Source organism: Ruditapes philippinarum, unplaced genomic scaffold (assembly GCF_026571515.1).
Source record: "Ruditapes philippinarum isolate M1 unplaced genomic scaffold, ASM2657151v2 ctg1745_1_1_1_1, whole genome shotgun sequence".
NCBI classification, from domain to species: Eukaryota; Metazoa; Mollusca; class Bivalvia; order Venerida; family Veneridae; genus Ruditapes; species Ruditapes philippinarum.
The window spans coordinates 65915-81260 of record NW_026863729.1 but is presented as its reverse complement, the minus strand read 5'-3'; the positions used below and the strand labels follow the sequence as shown (position 1 = coordinate 81260).

Sequence of the window (15346 nt, the reverse complement as noted above, 5' to 3'; positions counted from 1 at the left end):
TTTAGAAAATCAGAAGTTTTGACGTCAATATTGTTTGTTCATTAACATTTTTTTTATCATAGCTTTACGTCTGAAATGAAATATTTGTTGTTGTTTTTTAAAACGTATGGAATTTGTCTCTGTTAAAAATGGTTATAAAAAAGAAATGTAAAAGATGTATTTTGCATTGAAAAGCGTTGCATGAAATATAAATTCCGTAAATTAAAAGACAGTAAAATAAAAAAAAATCAAACAGATTTTATGTACAAAATATAAACCTAACAAGTAATAATACAGTGAATATGTTTGTTCTTAATTTTTTTGCCAAAGTCACGTCGACATTCTTTGTTTTAAAAAAATCAGGTGTTTCAACTTTGATTTTTTTTCATTTTATTTACTCTTCATCATTCTGATGAGGTTCAAAATTTTCTCTAACTCAGGAGATGTGTAGTCTTCCGGCCAGGTGCAGAAATATGATCCATCGCGACTTGCACCAAAGCCGTCAGGGTAAAGATGCCAAATCCCTCCTGGATCACCTCGTACAGTAATTGAGCTTCCTCCATTTGTTGTCGTCATTTTCGCCGGATCAATATCAGATACAACTTCAACGGGAATTTTTCCACATTTTCCGAGTCTGTACAAATGGCGAAACACCCACAAACGCCTGTTATCCATGGTGAACCACTCGAAATTATAATCTGCTACGTAAATTTTCGGAAAGCTCGAAAGAAGGCACCTGGAAAAATGCAACACTTTATTGTTTCACATTAATTCGATAATACTTCTCAACATAAATTCAGATAGACAATGAAAACTTGAAATAGTAAGAGTCTGATTGAGTTAAATAAACGCTGCTATTTTAGAGACAACTGAAGTGTTATATTTTTAAAAAAATACCAAAAAATGACCAATATAATGTTTACGTATTTTCACAAGATGCGTGCACAGTAATTTACTTAAAAAGTAGTCTATGCTAGCTCTATCAGTAACAAGCGATCTATCAGTGCTTCCAGCGCAGTGCTTCCAGCGCTTTGATTTTATTTATAGGCTAAATAATTATGTACTCGTATTATCGGTCAATAGTAACGTACTAAAAACGTCGTAGACAAATGGAATAACAGGAGCTTTAAAGTTCTAGTAAAGGCTCGTCAGCCATTTTGGTTCCTGTAATTGCAAGTTGCCAAGAATTACACGAATTTCATATATGGTTCAATACTACTCAGAGCATCCGGTAAGTTTTTAGGGGGTCGTTGGTTCAATCCTGATGCCATGTGTTATTTCTCCGTGACAAATGATCTAGAACATTGTATCTAATGTACATAATATGAGCCGCGTCGCGACAAAACCAACATAATGGGTTTGCGACCAGCATGGATCCAGACCAGCCTGCGCGTCCGCGCAGTCTGATCAGGATCCATGCTGTTCGCTATCAGTTTCTCTACTTGCTATAGGGTTTGTAAGCGAATAGCATGGATCCTGATCAGACTTCGCGGATGCGCAGGCTGGTCTGGATCTATGCTGGTCGCAAACCCATTATGTTGGTTTTGTCATGACGCGGCTCATGTCTCTCATCGCTGATTCATCAATGAATTATTAGCCGGACACTTGCAGAGAATTCGAAATTGCTAATTATTGGTCAGTTATCAGGCGTAAATAATCTACCATCAAATCAATAATACAATCAATACGGGACTTTGGTTCCGAAAGACTTTTTATTCATTTTATCTGAAGTAGCAGGGCTTCGAACTCCTTGCCTTGCAGTTAGTGCAGACTAGCACTTGGCACTTGCCAGCACAACTGTTAGTCTGGTCCCCTGCCTCGACACTTAATGACGTACTCTTAAGAGCAGGTAATTCCGACTGACACGACATACAGAATTAAAGGTAGGCGCTAAAATGTTTTAAATGTGGGATATACATAAATTATATACACGCACTTGGCTGTAACGAGAAGTAATTCACATAATTCTAGATCATATGATTTGTTATGAGATTATATATTTATTATATAATTATGAAATTATTTTTAGCTTATATACCTTCCCGTGCATAAGTCGTCGAGAGTTTCCCCTATTAAATCTCCTTTGTAAAATGTATTTCGTATCGAATCCTGTGAAAAATTGATTTGTGAAGGTATTAAAAGCATCGCTAATCGCTATTTTTATATGTATATCAAACGCCGTTAACTTATAATTCCGTGTGACGATTTCTCGTTTTATTCCAAGTTCTATTATAGACTTAAAATAGCAGATTTGTAAGTAACGTAGTCTTAACTGTTCCTCGAAGTTGTATGATAGGTTTTAATTTTACAATTTTCAGAAAATATGTACGTCATATATATATTTAGTAAAACATATATAAACGGAAATAAATTGAAAGCTGTAGTTTCCAATTACGCACGCGCATGTAAACATTATGTATAGTTATAATGTATAGTTATAATATAAATATACAAATGAAAGTAGCAATCTAAAAATGAATATGCAAGAATTGTTTTGATTTGTAGAAAAAAATATAATATAATCTAAGCACGAACTTTAATTTCGATATAGCTCACCCAGTTTATTTTCTGCACCAATCCATTATAGCCTTTTCCATTGATCCCCTCCACACCCCACCAAAAAAATCCCCACCGGGTCAATGCGGTGGTTTGTCTTAGCGCAAAATAAATAAATATTAAGTTATTCCATGAGATTGAATTTTCTTCGACTAACAGGAAAATCGGACGAGTGTTTCATCCGTGTGTTTAAAACTTTTCGTTAGGACTAGGCTTACTTGCTGATTTCAGCATATAACGTATTGATATTCAAAAGAAATTCTGCCAAAATAACATTTCAGTAAAAAAAAAATTAAATATTCTAAGGGAGGTAACGCGTACTAAATTTAAACAAAAAATATACATGTACAAGTAAGAATATTCTCCCTTTTTGGTCTTTTACTGAGAACATACAAGAAACATTTATATATGTTCCTAATATAACTAATCACTTAAAATCATTAAACCAGAGACTTTCAATACAGTTTTTTATTTGTTTGGGTCGTCAGACCAAACAAGTAATGGTAGCGAAATTTCAGAGTCTAATGTTGTTAATTGCAAATGCCGAAAGTAGTCCACTTTTTTGAAGCGGTTACTTCCCTTTTGTATGTACACTAAAGCCGAAAAATTCAGGGGAGATCACTGCGTAAAGATGGTCAAAGACAGGCGCATCAATTTTCAAGCAAAGTAATTCCCGAATGGTCGAAGATTTCTAATATTGTTTTATTGTATTTTCTGATCGAAAATAACTAAATACAAAGCGGACATTCAATCTCTGACACAGAAGTTTACGACAAACCTAACAACAAGTAGTTCTCAAAACAGCTTAAAACTAGCGATTTAAAAGAAAGAAATATTCTATTTTGTTACAAGTATCCAACAAATTACAACGCATTTAAAGTTAAGCAATAGCGTTGGCTTATAGAATGTCAATAAATGCACAATCACAAATTACGCGGATGAATATGATTTTATCAATGAAAATACTATTTTTAGCCATGTCGATTACCGAATACTACACAAACCGAGTAGTGGAATATATAGATTCTACATGCCGGACTGTTTGGGCGAGAGGATTTTCGCTAAAATATTTACTTCAATTTTAAACAACAGGTTTACCCTGAACAAAATACCTCGAAATTAATAAGGATTACAAACCCGAACTGCAATGGAAGTTCTAAATTTAGAATGACTTGATATTATTCAGACATTCTGTGTATAACTTCTCCGTGGTACAGTGGTAACGCGTTCGCTTCGTGAGTGAGAGGTCATGAGTTCGAATCCCAGTCGAGGAAACTTTTTTTTGTTGTTGTTAAATTCTTTTTTTTTAATTGTTTTTGTGAAGGAAGTAGCCATGATATACAAGGATAAAGTGTGGCTGTCGTAAAAAAGAACATAAATGATTTTTTGATGCAACTCTAGTTATGCAGAATTCCGTATGTATCAAACTCTGGTGCCTTACAAAAGGAATTATAATACATAAAAATAAACTTATACAGGAAAATGCATACAGATATACAGAACGATTTAGATTGCAAAGATCAGAAAATACCACAGAACTTGCAGCCCTTTGATTCTTTATAAATATACATGCTTATAGTAAGCTCCAGGATTATTTACATCTGTGTTAAACAACAGTTAAAGTCGTTACAAGCCCTAATTTCGAATAAAATGGTTTTCTTCAGGCCGTTGACATATAAATTCACCGTGGCTGAAGAGTTTTCGGGCTCGCTTAGGAAGGGAGAGGTCTGGAGTTCAAATCCCAGTAAAGATAACTAATTTTTTAAATTGTTAAAGTCAAATAAACATTGGATTGAATATTAGTGTTGCAATTAGTCTTATAGCCAATTTACTACAATTAAAACGCTGGAAAGCATTGGTGGCACTAAACATATAATCTCACAACCTGCACCTTTCTTACATTCTGAGACCCAAACAAATTCAGCGCCTTCTGTGCTTTGATTTTTACCTGGGACTTAAAGGCCCATTATGCCTAAAAATGCTACACATGCTTAACATTTCTAAAGAATTAAAATATTGATTTCTGAAGCATTATGTGCCTTTAACGTATTTTCTTCTTAAATCTGTTTATTTGACTTCAGTCCCTCAATTACAAACCTAAAAAGAGAGAGAAGGTTCGGTTGTTTGACCATCAAGTATTTCAAAATTTCGTCTTCTTGTGTGAAATTTCAATGACGATTATCTTAGCTCTTTGCATTGAAAATATTACTATGTTAATCTATATAAACTAAGTGACCCCTAGGGGGTTAGGGTAAATCTTTATCCAAAGGGCATGGTTTTGTATAACTTTTGTAGAGGATCACAACGTGATGTGTCATGCAAAATATCTTAAGTCTGGGCAGTGTACATGTACGTTCATATTTTTAAGACATTTTTTACTAAACAAGCCTATGTATAGTTAGCGACTCCAACGGAGGGGGGGGGGGTGGGGGTTAGGCAAGACAAGAAAACCTAGAAGTCCACTAGGCAATGTGACATGCCAAATATATTAGTTCTAGGCATTGTAGTTTCACAAAACAAGAGGGCAATGATGGCCTTGGATTGCTCACCTGAGGTACACTGTTAGAAAATCACAATTTCTGTAAAAGAGTCGCATTGGGTTCATCTTTTTTTACCCAAATCATTTTTTTTAATTTGTCTACTACTCAATGCTTCATGACAAATATGTAAGCTCTAGGCATAGCAGATTCTGAGAAGATTTTTAAAGACATTTTAACTATGGAAGTCTATTATATAAACAAAATGACCCCCATGGTGGGACCAATTTTAATCTAAGTGTCAAGATTTATGAAACTTTTAACAATATTTTATGTCAAATATCTATACACTGAGCATTGCAGTTTCATGAAGGAGTTCATTGTTTTTCCCCTATATTAGCCTATGTAAACTAAGTGACCCCTAGGGTGCGGCTCTTTTCTTACCCCTGGGGCATGATTTATATAACTTTTGTTAAGAAAAGGTGATGCTACATGCCAAATATCTAAGCTAGTTTCTGAGAAGAGGTTTTAAAATTACATTTTTAAGGTCATTTGAAGCTCCTGTGCCTATGAAAACAGACTGGAACCATTTTTGTAACTTGAGTAGGGGGTCATCTTTAATCATTCTTGTGAAGTTTGGTCAAAATCTATCAAGTGGTTTTGATGGTACAGATTAACAAATAGACTAAGATCAAAATGCTATCAGTGTAATTGACAATGATTGTGGTGTACAGAGTAACAAATAGACTAAGACCAAAATGCTATCAGTGTAATTGACAATGATTGTGGCGTACAGAGTAACAAATATACTAAGACCAAAATGCTATCAGTGTAATTGACAATGATTGTGGTGTACAGAGTAACAAATAGACTAAGACCAAAATGCTATCAGTGTAATTGGCAATGATTGTGGTGTTCAGTTGAACAACTGCTGTGTGGCTGTTACAGTACTGAAGTTGCCAGGAACTCATTAAGTACAACAACAACAAAATAAAAACAAAGAATCCAGTAAAATGTTTTCAACTAATTTTTATATAAACAAACAACATTCAATAAAATATAAAACATCGTTCAATAAAGTGTAGAAAACAACAACAACAACAATAAGAGATCAGTGTAGTTAGTGCATTTCAAACCTTTTTTTCACAGTGAATCTTTTTAAAAAGTTCAAGCAATTTGAAACTTATTTTTTGTTATTTATGTTACTTAAACAAAACAATCGATAAAAACCTATATAACTTCAGTATATCATATATTGCATTATCAGTTACATAATAACTATTTTGATAAAAGCTGAAACAACCACAAAATGGCATTTGTGAAAAAATACTATGCCACAACATTATACAACACTACAAAGTAGGAACAGACATTTATATTTTTTTTTATAGAATTGCACATTGCCATAATACAGTAGTGTCTAGTAAATTTGGGTGTCAATGTCATATTATAGCATGTCTAATGAAAGACAATATGCAGGTGGGTCTAATGTTCAGATACAAAGGCCATAATAAATAGACTGATTCAGAAGACTTCACATTTCCAAGAAAGTAGTAAATTTAGCCAAAATGTAGAATATGTACATTTATTTAATTAATATTACCCATGAAATATGGTGATATATCAGCCAAATAAATATCATATTTGTGAAAAGCAAAAATGACAAATAAATATGAAAGTGGGCAGAGCCAAAACTACCAAGACCTAGCAGACTGATATATATTTGTAAAACTGTGCAGTGAAAACAAGAAACTATAACAGAGCCTTGTTTACTGCAAATATGTTAATACAACAGTGCACAAAAGGGAGATAATTCAGTATTAAATGATGCTTACAATATGCATTGGCTAATTAATTCATAGTCCCTGGGATCTTTGGTTGTTTCTGTAAAATGCCATACATGCATTTATCCAATCTCATAAAGTCAAACCCTTTGACTTAAATCTTCAATTTGTGATCCATGTACTTGTGAAATTTAAGCCCTTGCAAAAATTTCTGATTTAACTGTGATTTTCATAATTTGGTGTAATTAAAATGTTGAGTCACAATGAGTGAGACAAAAAACAGGATTGGAGCACCACAATAAATACGGTATTCGGGTATATACCGGACAAGGCGCTTGAATGGTAAAATACTAAAATCTTGCCTTTTTACCCAACGGAATGAACTTGAAAAGATCTAATTCATCTTTACACAACAATTTAGGTATGATAATGAATGAAAAATGTAAAAATCGGCGAAAAAAACCCTGATATTTGTCTATTTTGTGATCATGATTTCTGCAAGCATCTAGAGGTACTGCTCCAATCCTATATTGAGTTAAATCCAGTCACAATTGCTTATATTTCTTCCCCATTTATAAAACAAACCACTGTTTCTGCTTGTGTCTCTATATCTTCCGTATCCATGGTAATGGGATCTCTCGGTTCCATAATCACTCGGAAAGACTTCGGTTTTAGCACAAACCCGTTAAACTCTCCATCAAGGTCTGCTGTATTCGTATGTTTGAAGCTGAGTTGATGAAGAAGATGGGTGGCAAAGATAAATAACATGATGTCAACTAAACTTTCACCCGGACATGAACGGAGTCCATCACCAAACGGTAAATAGTGGTCAGGAATATGTAAGGCACCGTCCTTCAGAAACCTTAAAACATCAAAGAAAGAATTATGTGTTCTTATATGCTTTAGAAACCTTCATAAATCAAAAAAAGAATTATATGTACTTATATGCTTTAGAAACCTTCATAAATCAAAGAAAGAATTATATGTACTTATATGCTTTAGAAACCTTCATAAATCAAAGAAAGAATTATGTGTACTTATATGCTTTAGAAACCTTCATAAATCAAAAAAAGAATTATGTGTACTTATATGCTTTAGAAACCTTCATAAATCAAAGAAAGAATTATGTGTACTTATATGCTTTAGAAACCTTCATAAATCAAAGAAAGAATTATGTGTACTTAAATGCTTTAGAAACCTTCATAAATCAAAGAAAGAATTATGTGTACTTATATGCTTTAGAAACCTTCGTATATCAAAGAAAAAATTATGTGTACTTATATGCTTTAGAAACCTTCATATATCAAAGAAAGAATTATGTGTACTTATATGCTTTAGAAACCTTCATAAATCAAAGAAAGAATTATGTGTACTTATATGCTTTAGAAACCTTCATAAATCAAAGAAAGAATTATGTGTACTTAAATGCTTTAGAAACCTTCATAAATCAAAGAAAGAATTATGTGTACTTATATGCTTTAGAAACCTTCGTATATCAAAGAAAAAATTATGTGTACTTATATGCTTTAGAAACCTTCATATATCAAAGAAAGAATTATGTGTACTTATAATTATGTACTGAGTTACAAATGAATGGGTTTTCAGGGCTCTCAATTCATAAATATTTTGGTACCAAAACCCTCCCTTCAAAAAGTATATATTTTCCCGGGTTTGCCTAAAATACGAAAGTGAGATTTTTGACGAAAGTGAGCAAAAGTGACTTTTAGAATTTGAATTGTACCGTTTTAATAGAATTTTACAGTAAAATTGCTATTTGCAGACGTATATTATTAGCAACTGATTATATATATTATAATAGATAACCATAATCATGATTTAATCGCCATTTATTTGCCTAATTGCTATATACAGGTAAATCAGCGATCTTCATTTCGCTTGCATAGAAAAATACGAAAGTGACTTGTAAAGTATTGGATATAGAGTTTAAATTGAAAATGTACTAAATTTGCAGTTTATAGACAAGTATTATAAGAAATTAATATTATCAGAATTTAATAATTTGATATTCAACACTATATTTCAATTTAACACTATATTTGCTATTTTAGAAGTCACTTTCGTATTTTCTATGTGAGCAAACGGAAGATTGCTGAACTTAGAATATAGAAATTATGTAAAAAAAAAAAAAGGTATAAATCATCATAATGATTATTTTGAGAATAAATAATATTAATTTCTGATAATATACGCCTGAGAAATGCAATATTAGTATAACTAACTTTCAATTCAACGCTTTATTTCATATTTCACAAGTCACTTTCGTATTTTCAATGTGAGCGAAAGGAAGATCTCAGAAACTTGTGTATAGAAATTATGCAAAAAAATGTGATTAATCGTCATAAAATGATTATTTTTGAAAATAAATATTATATATTTCTGATGATATACGTCTACAAACTGCAATTTAAGGTATTAATTTCAATTTAAACTCTAAAATTTAATATTTTACAAGTCACTTTCGTATTTTTCAAAGTGAGCAAAAGGAAGATCTTAGAACTTGTGTATATAGAAATTATGCAAATGAATGGCGACTAAATCGTCATAGTGATTATTTTTTAAAAGAAATATTATTAGTTGCTAATAATTTACGTCTACAAACAGAAAAATCACTGTTTACAAAATTCTATTAAAATGGTCCAATTCAAATTTTAAAAGTCACTTTCGCTCACTTTCGTCAAAAATCTCACTTTCGTATTTTAGGCATACCGTATTTTCCCTGCACCTATCATATTGAGATGACTTTTTGCAGACTAAAATATATAATAAAACATTAAATAATGTCAATCTTGCATGTACAAACAGCAAAAATTGCCTGCAATTCCCCCTTTCAGAAAACAATGTGAAAATTCCCTGTCTTACAGGTACTGCTTCCCCTTTGACAGAGATAAATAGTCCAGTATTCTATAAATAGAAATTTTGGTGTCATAAAAATGCCTCTTAAATTACTACAACAAAAGGGTCATGAAGGCCTTGACATCGCTCAACTGTATAAAGCCCTGGGCCAAGGCCAATTTTAAACCAGGGCTTTTATTTGAACAAACTTCTTGGTAGACACCCATTAGAAGATGTTTCATGATAAATATCTAAGCTCTAGCTCTTTGGGGTTGTTATAAGAAGATTTCTTTCTTAAGTTTTTACTTTATACATATATGGAAAAACAATAGCCCCCACCCCTCAGAGGGGCCAACAAACTTGGTAGACACTTGCTAGAAGATATTTCATGCTAAGTATCTAAACTCTAGCTCTTTGGGTTTTTTATCAGAATTTTTAAAAGTTTTTACTATAAACAATAAGGAAAATAAGTGACTCCCAGGGTGGGGCCAAAATTTAACCCAAAGGCCCTTATTTGAACAAACTTGGTAAAAAAAAAAAAAAAAAAAAATATTATTATTATGAGAATTTTTGTATCATATGTGCAGATCCATATTATATGTGTAATTTATTGTATATTGCTGTATTTATATTTTTATGAAAGATTCTGTATTTATTTGACAAAGTTTTTATTCCCGCGTAAACATCTGTTCTGTTTAGCGTATACTTAAACGGACGTTGCGTCATTTGTCATTTGTTATGTTATAAACGTCAATTTTTTCTGAAGAAGACTAAACGTCGAAAGCTTAAGGAAAGCGTTTGTTTGTATTGAACTGATTATATAAACAAACTTGGTAGACACCCATGAGAAGATGTTTCATGCTAAATATCATAGCTCTAGCTCTAGGGTTTTTAAAAGAAGAATTTTAAAGTTTTTACTATATACATAAAGGGAAAAGCAATGACCCCCTTGGGGCTGTGCCAATTATTACCCCAGAGTTTTTATTTGAACAAACTTGGTAGACACCCTCTAGAAGATGTTTCATGCTTAATATCTAAGCTCTAACTATCTTGTTTTTTTAAAAAGAAGATTTTTAAGTTTTTACTTTATACAAATAAGGAAAATCAATGACCCCCTGTGGAGGAGCCAATTTTTACCCCAGGGCTTTTATTTGAACAAACTTGATAGAGACCCACTAGAGGATGTTTCATGCTTAATATCTAAGCTCTAGCTATTTGGGTTTTTTTAAAAGAAGATTTTTTTTCAGTTTTTAATATATACAAATAAGGAAAATCATTGACCCCCGGGGCAGGGCCACTGACTAGACGATATTTTATGCCAAATATTTAAGCTCAAGCTCTTTCGGTTTTCTAAAAAAAGATATTTTACATTTTTTATTTCGGTTACCATGGCAACCAGAGTTCTGCCCGGAATTAAATTCTTTGAACAATTTTTAAAGTTGACTACCATTTTAAGGAACATTCCTGTGAAGTTTCGATGAAATTGGCTTTGCGATTTATGAGGAGATGGCGTTTAAAGTAAAAGTTTAAGGCCGGACGAAAAGCGATCACAAAAGCTCACCATGTCACTTTGTGACAGGTGAGCTAAAAAATAGATATTGGAAAATCATTTATTTTTTGCCAAGAATTAAGCAATCAGACAGAAATTGAAAAAGACAAATGTAATTCTTAATAGCCAAAAATAGTATTAAGACAATTTGATTGAAAGTTAATTTTAGCCATCATTTTTAAAATTGAAAAGCAATAATCATCTATAATAGAATTAACAAAATTGGGAAAAAAGTTATTTATAGCTAGAACTGTCATTGATTCAGTGCAAAGCATATTGACGATACATCAATATCAGATGACAAATATTGGCGATACACCTATATATTGATAAATACCCCTAATTTTTTTGCATATAATTAACTGTCATACCTGTTTAAATGATTTTAGTTAAATACATGTTCTGTTTGTACAATTACATGACATTGTATGTTGTGTCTTGTTTATAAATGTCCTTTACATGATTTTTTTTTTCTTACTATTTTTTGTCATCACTGCTGAGAAATGTAACAACAGCTTTAGTTAGTGTTAGACATGGCCTGGTTCTTTTGTATATATTCTGAGTGAATTTTCATAATTCATATACTTAAATAAGTAATCAAAATTATTGATTTTTTCATATGTGTATCGATTATTGATCTACAGAAAAATATCCACGATATATCAATATCGTCTCTATTGTTGACAGCTCTATTTATAGTTTTATTATACACAAGAAAAAAGTTTACCTGTCTGGATCAAATTTCATCGGATGTTTCCAGTGTTTGGGATCATGATGAAGGCTCCAAAGATTAAACAGCATGATAGTGTCCTTGGGAATCTGATATCCTAGTTGTGAAATAAAAATCAATATACACTTTATCACATTAGCAAATTGAAGTGCCACTAATAGGTGATTTATTAGTTTAGTTTAAACATATTTATTCAAGCTTGTTTTAGAAACAAGATCTTGCAACTTATATTAAATATTAATATTATTAATAATTCAGGTCCTTTTCATGGAACCAACCATTACTGGTGTCATATGAAATAACATGGTCGTGAATCTTAGTAGGGCTCAATGAACCCATGATTCCTGGGTTGAGAGCCAGACACCTTAACCACTAGGCCATTGCTTCTTTTTATTGTATGATTGTATGATTTATTGTACATAGGAGGGTTAAGAGCTAAAAATTTTGGCAAAAAAAGTGGTCCAATGCCACAAGTGTAGGTTAATAATGAAGTGAACAAGAGCCATGTCAACATGGCCATTCCCCGCCGAATGGGTATGCTCATTGGAAGAATGTATATGTAGTAGAGCAGAATAATTCAATTTTAAGAGGTCTTTTGGTAATGAAAACTAATGGCTGAAGTGATTACAGATTTGAAACCTACGTGAATACTGATGGCTGAAAATAACAAAGGGCAATAACTGAAAAATAATGCAGGGTAGGTTATCATTCTTGTGTGCTGCACCCCTCCTCAGTAAAATCTATCCACCTATGACATTTCATGTTGACATCTCAAACACTTTTGAGTTATGCTCCACTCAGGTGAAAAATTAGGTATGAAAAATAACAAAGGGCAAAAACTCAAAAATTATTAAAGGTAGAGTTATCATTCTTGTGCACTGCACACCTCCTGAGTGCGATCAATGCACCTATGAAATTTCATGTTGATATCTCAAAGGCCTTTTGAGTTATGCTCTGGACAAAAATTAATTTTGAAAAAATAACAAAGGGCAATAACTTAAAAATTATGCAGGGAAGAGTTATCATTCTTGTGCACTGCACTCCCTCTTAATGAGATCCATCTACATATAAAGTTTCAAGTTGATATCTCAGATATTTTTTTTAGATAAGCTCCGGACAAAATGGTATGAAGAAAAAAACAAAGGGCAATAACTCAAAAATTGTATAGGGAAGAGTTTTCATTCTTGTGCACAGCATTCCTCCTCAATAAGATCTATCAACCTATGACATTTCATGATGACATCTCAAACACTTTCGAGTTATGCTCAACTCAGGTAAAAAATTAGGTATGAAAAATAATAATGGGCAATAACTCAAAAATTATGAAAGGTAGAGTTATCATTCTTGTGCACTGCACACCTCCTGAGTGCGATCTATGCACCTATGAAGTTTCATGTTGATATCTCAAAGGCCTTTTGAGTTATGCTCTGGACAAAATTAATTTTCAAAAATAACAAAGGGCAATAACTCAAAAAGTATGCAGGGTAGAGTTATCATTCTTGTGCACTGCACTCCTCCTCAATAAGATTCATCCACCTATGAAGTTTCAAGTTGATACCTCAAATATTTTTTTAGATAAGCTCCGGACAAAATAGTATGAAAGAGAACAAAGGGCAATAACTCAAAGATTATATAGCGAAGAGTTATCATTCTTTCATTCTTTGGCACAGCATTCCTCCTCAATAAGATCTATTCACCTATGATATTTCATGTTGATATCTCAAACACTTTCTGAGTTATGCTCCACTCAGGTAAAAAATTAAGTATGAAAAATAACAAAGGGCAATAACTCAAAAATTATGAAAGGTAGAGTTATCATTCTTGTGCTCTGCACACCTCCTGAGTGAGATCTATGCACCTATGAAGTTTCATGTTGATATCTCAAAGGCCTTTTGAGTTATGCTCTGGACAAAAATTAATTTTGAAAAATAACGAAGGACAATAACTCAAAAATTATGCAGGGAAAAGTTATCATTCTTGTGCACTGCACTCCTCCTCAATGAGGTCTATCCACCTATGAAGTTTCAAGTTGATATCTCAAATACTTTTTGAGATATGCTCTGGACAAAAATGTCGGACGGAAGGACGGACGGATGGACGGACGGAGACTATTTCTATATCCCCCGCCGCCTTTTCGGCGGGGGATAATAACACAATTGCGTGATTTCGATTCTATTGATTGCACTGAAGCAACAGTTGGAAAATCCCAGTATATGACAGTGATGCTGACCAGTGTAGCACAGCATGATCTAATGGAATTTTACCATAAGATCCTATAGAAGAGTTCATTCAGAAATACGATATGGTTACAAAAGGTTTTACCTTTTTCTTTTCCTTTTTAAAGGGGAAATGTGAGGAGGGTTAATCTGGTCATGTTAATGCCATGTGATACTGGTTAAGGAATAACTAAGCCGCTATGCAGTGAATTATGTCAGAAGCACAGGTGGGCTGAGGGGGTTCAAACCACCAATCTTCCATAAACTATAAGGATAGATATGTTGCATAACAGAATCAAAAGGCCCTTAAAATATACGCACATGGTGAGGGGCAAGTGATTTCTAGGTAATGACCGAATTTTGAAAAAGAAATCAATGGTTGCTACACTTATAAAAATAATGATAAACAATTATGCAAAATTAAACAAACCCATGAATGAAGTATTTTCTGTGGTGGAATGCGGATACATAAATGGCATCACAGTGGCAAGCCTCTGTGTTTCCATGATCACAGCACATGTATAGGGTAGGTACGGTTGATCTAACAGATACGGCAGCCGATTTTTACCAACTACCGACATCAACTCATCATATACCTGTTAAAATATATAACATCAGAACAGAACAGAAACGTTATTACTTGGTTTAAGCATAAAAAGCTCATCACCATATTAAATATACAAATACAACATAGAATACATAAATGACACATGACATGAATATATATAATTACAAAATAATGGTTTAAAATAATCCTTTACCAGTTAAAAATGAATCCGGGTCAGCTCGGCCCTAAAATGTACTCGGCCCCCGAGTCAGCTTGGCCCTATACCAACTAGGCACGGGTCAACTCGGCCCACTTTTCAATTATTAATATTAAGGTTTGTGTTATCACTATTTATTGTATTATTGTAATTATTTATAAATATAAATATAATACACGGATTGACAGTAACGAATTTTTTTTATGATAATCTTAATTTTAAGTTTTTGACAATTACAAACAAATTAAATAAACGTCAATTTTTCTGAAGAAGACTAAACGTCGAAAGCTTAAGAAAAGCGTTTGTTTTTATTGAACTGATTATATATTAAAACAAATTAAATGAAATTGGTAAAAGACGTTAAAGGACTCCTATTGTCACAGGCTTTTATTATCAATCAATTATCAATTAGGTGATAATTATGATTGAATCATTCAT

At 32.6% G+C, this 15346-nt stretch overlaps 2 protein-coding genes across 2 annotated transcripts in view; both read right to left on the bottom strand.

Moving 5' to 3' along the window:
- Window positions 1-307: 307 nt before the first annotated feature.
- On the bottom strand, window positions 308-2317 carry LOC132723155 (uncharacterized). The gene is made up of 2 exons (XM_060707828.1): window positions 2018-2317; window positions 308-715 (listed from the first exon to the last, which is right to left on the bottom strand). The coding sequence occupies exons 1-2, from the start codon at window positions 2122-2124 to the stop codon at window positions 370-372; spliced, it is 453 nt and encodes a 150-aa protein (XP_060563811.1). The 5' UTR covers window positions 2125-2317; the 3' UTR covers window positions 308-369.
- Window positions 2318-6368: 4051 nt separating this feature from the next.
- Window positions 6369-15346, bottom strand: part of LOC132723153 (cytochrome P450 1B1-like) — a 32888-nt gene continuing 23910 nt past the window's right edge. The window contains exons 7-9 of the mRNA XM_060707827.1: window positions 14575-14740; window positions 11926-12025; window positions 6369-7658 (exon numbers count right to left, since the gene is read on the bottom strand). Coding sequence (XP_060563810.1) covers window positions 7352-7658; window positions 11926-12025; window positions 14575-14740 — 573 coding nt within the window. The 3' untranslated portion in view covers window positions 6369-7351. The remainder of the gene's footprint in view (window positions 7659-11925; window positions 12026-14574; window positions 14741-15346) is intronic.

What these genes read in the sequence shown, in the direction of transcription:
- LOC132723155 (XM_060707828.1), bottom strand. Translation starts at nt 2,124, where the DNA reads ATGCTTTTAATACCTTCACAAATCAATTTTTCACAGGATTCGATACGA. An exon ending in GACGACTTATGCACGGGAAG is followed by an intron (nt 716 to 2,017) that starts GTATATAAGCTA and finishes GCATTTTTCCAG; the next exon opens with GTGCCTTCTTTCGAGCTTTC.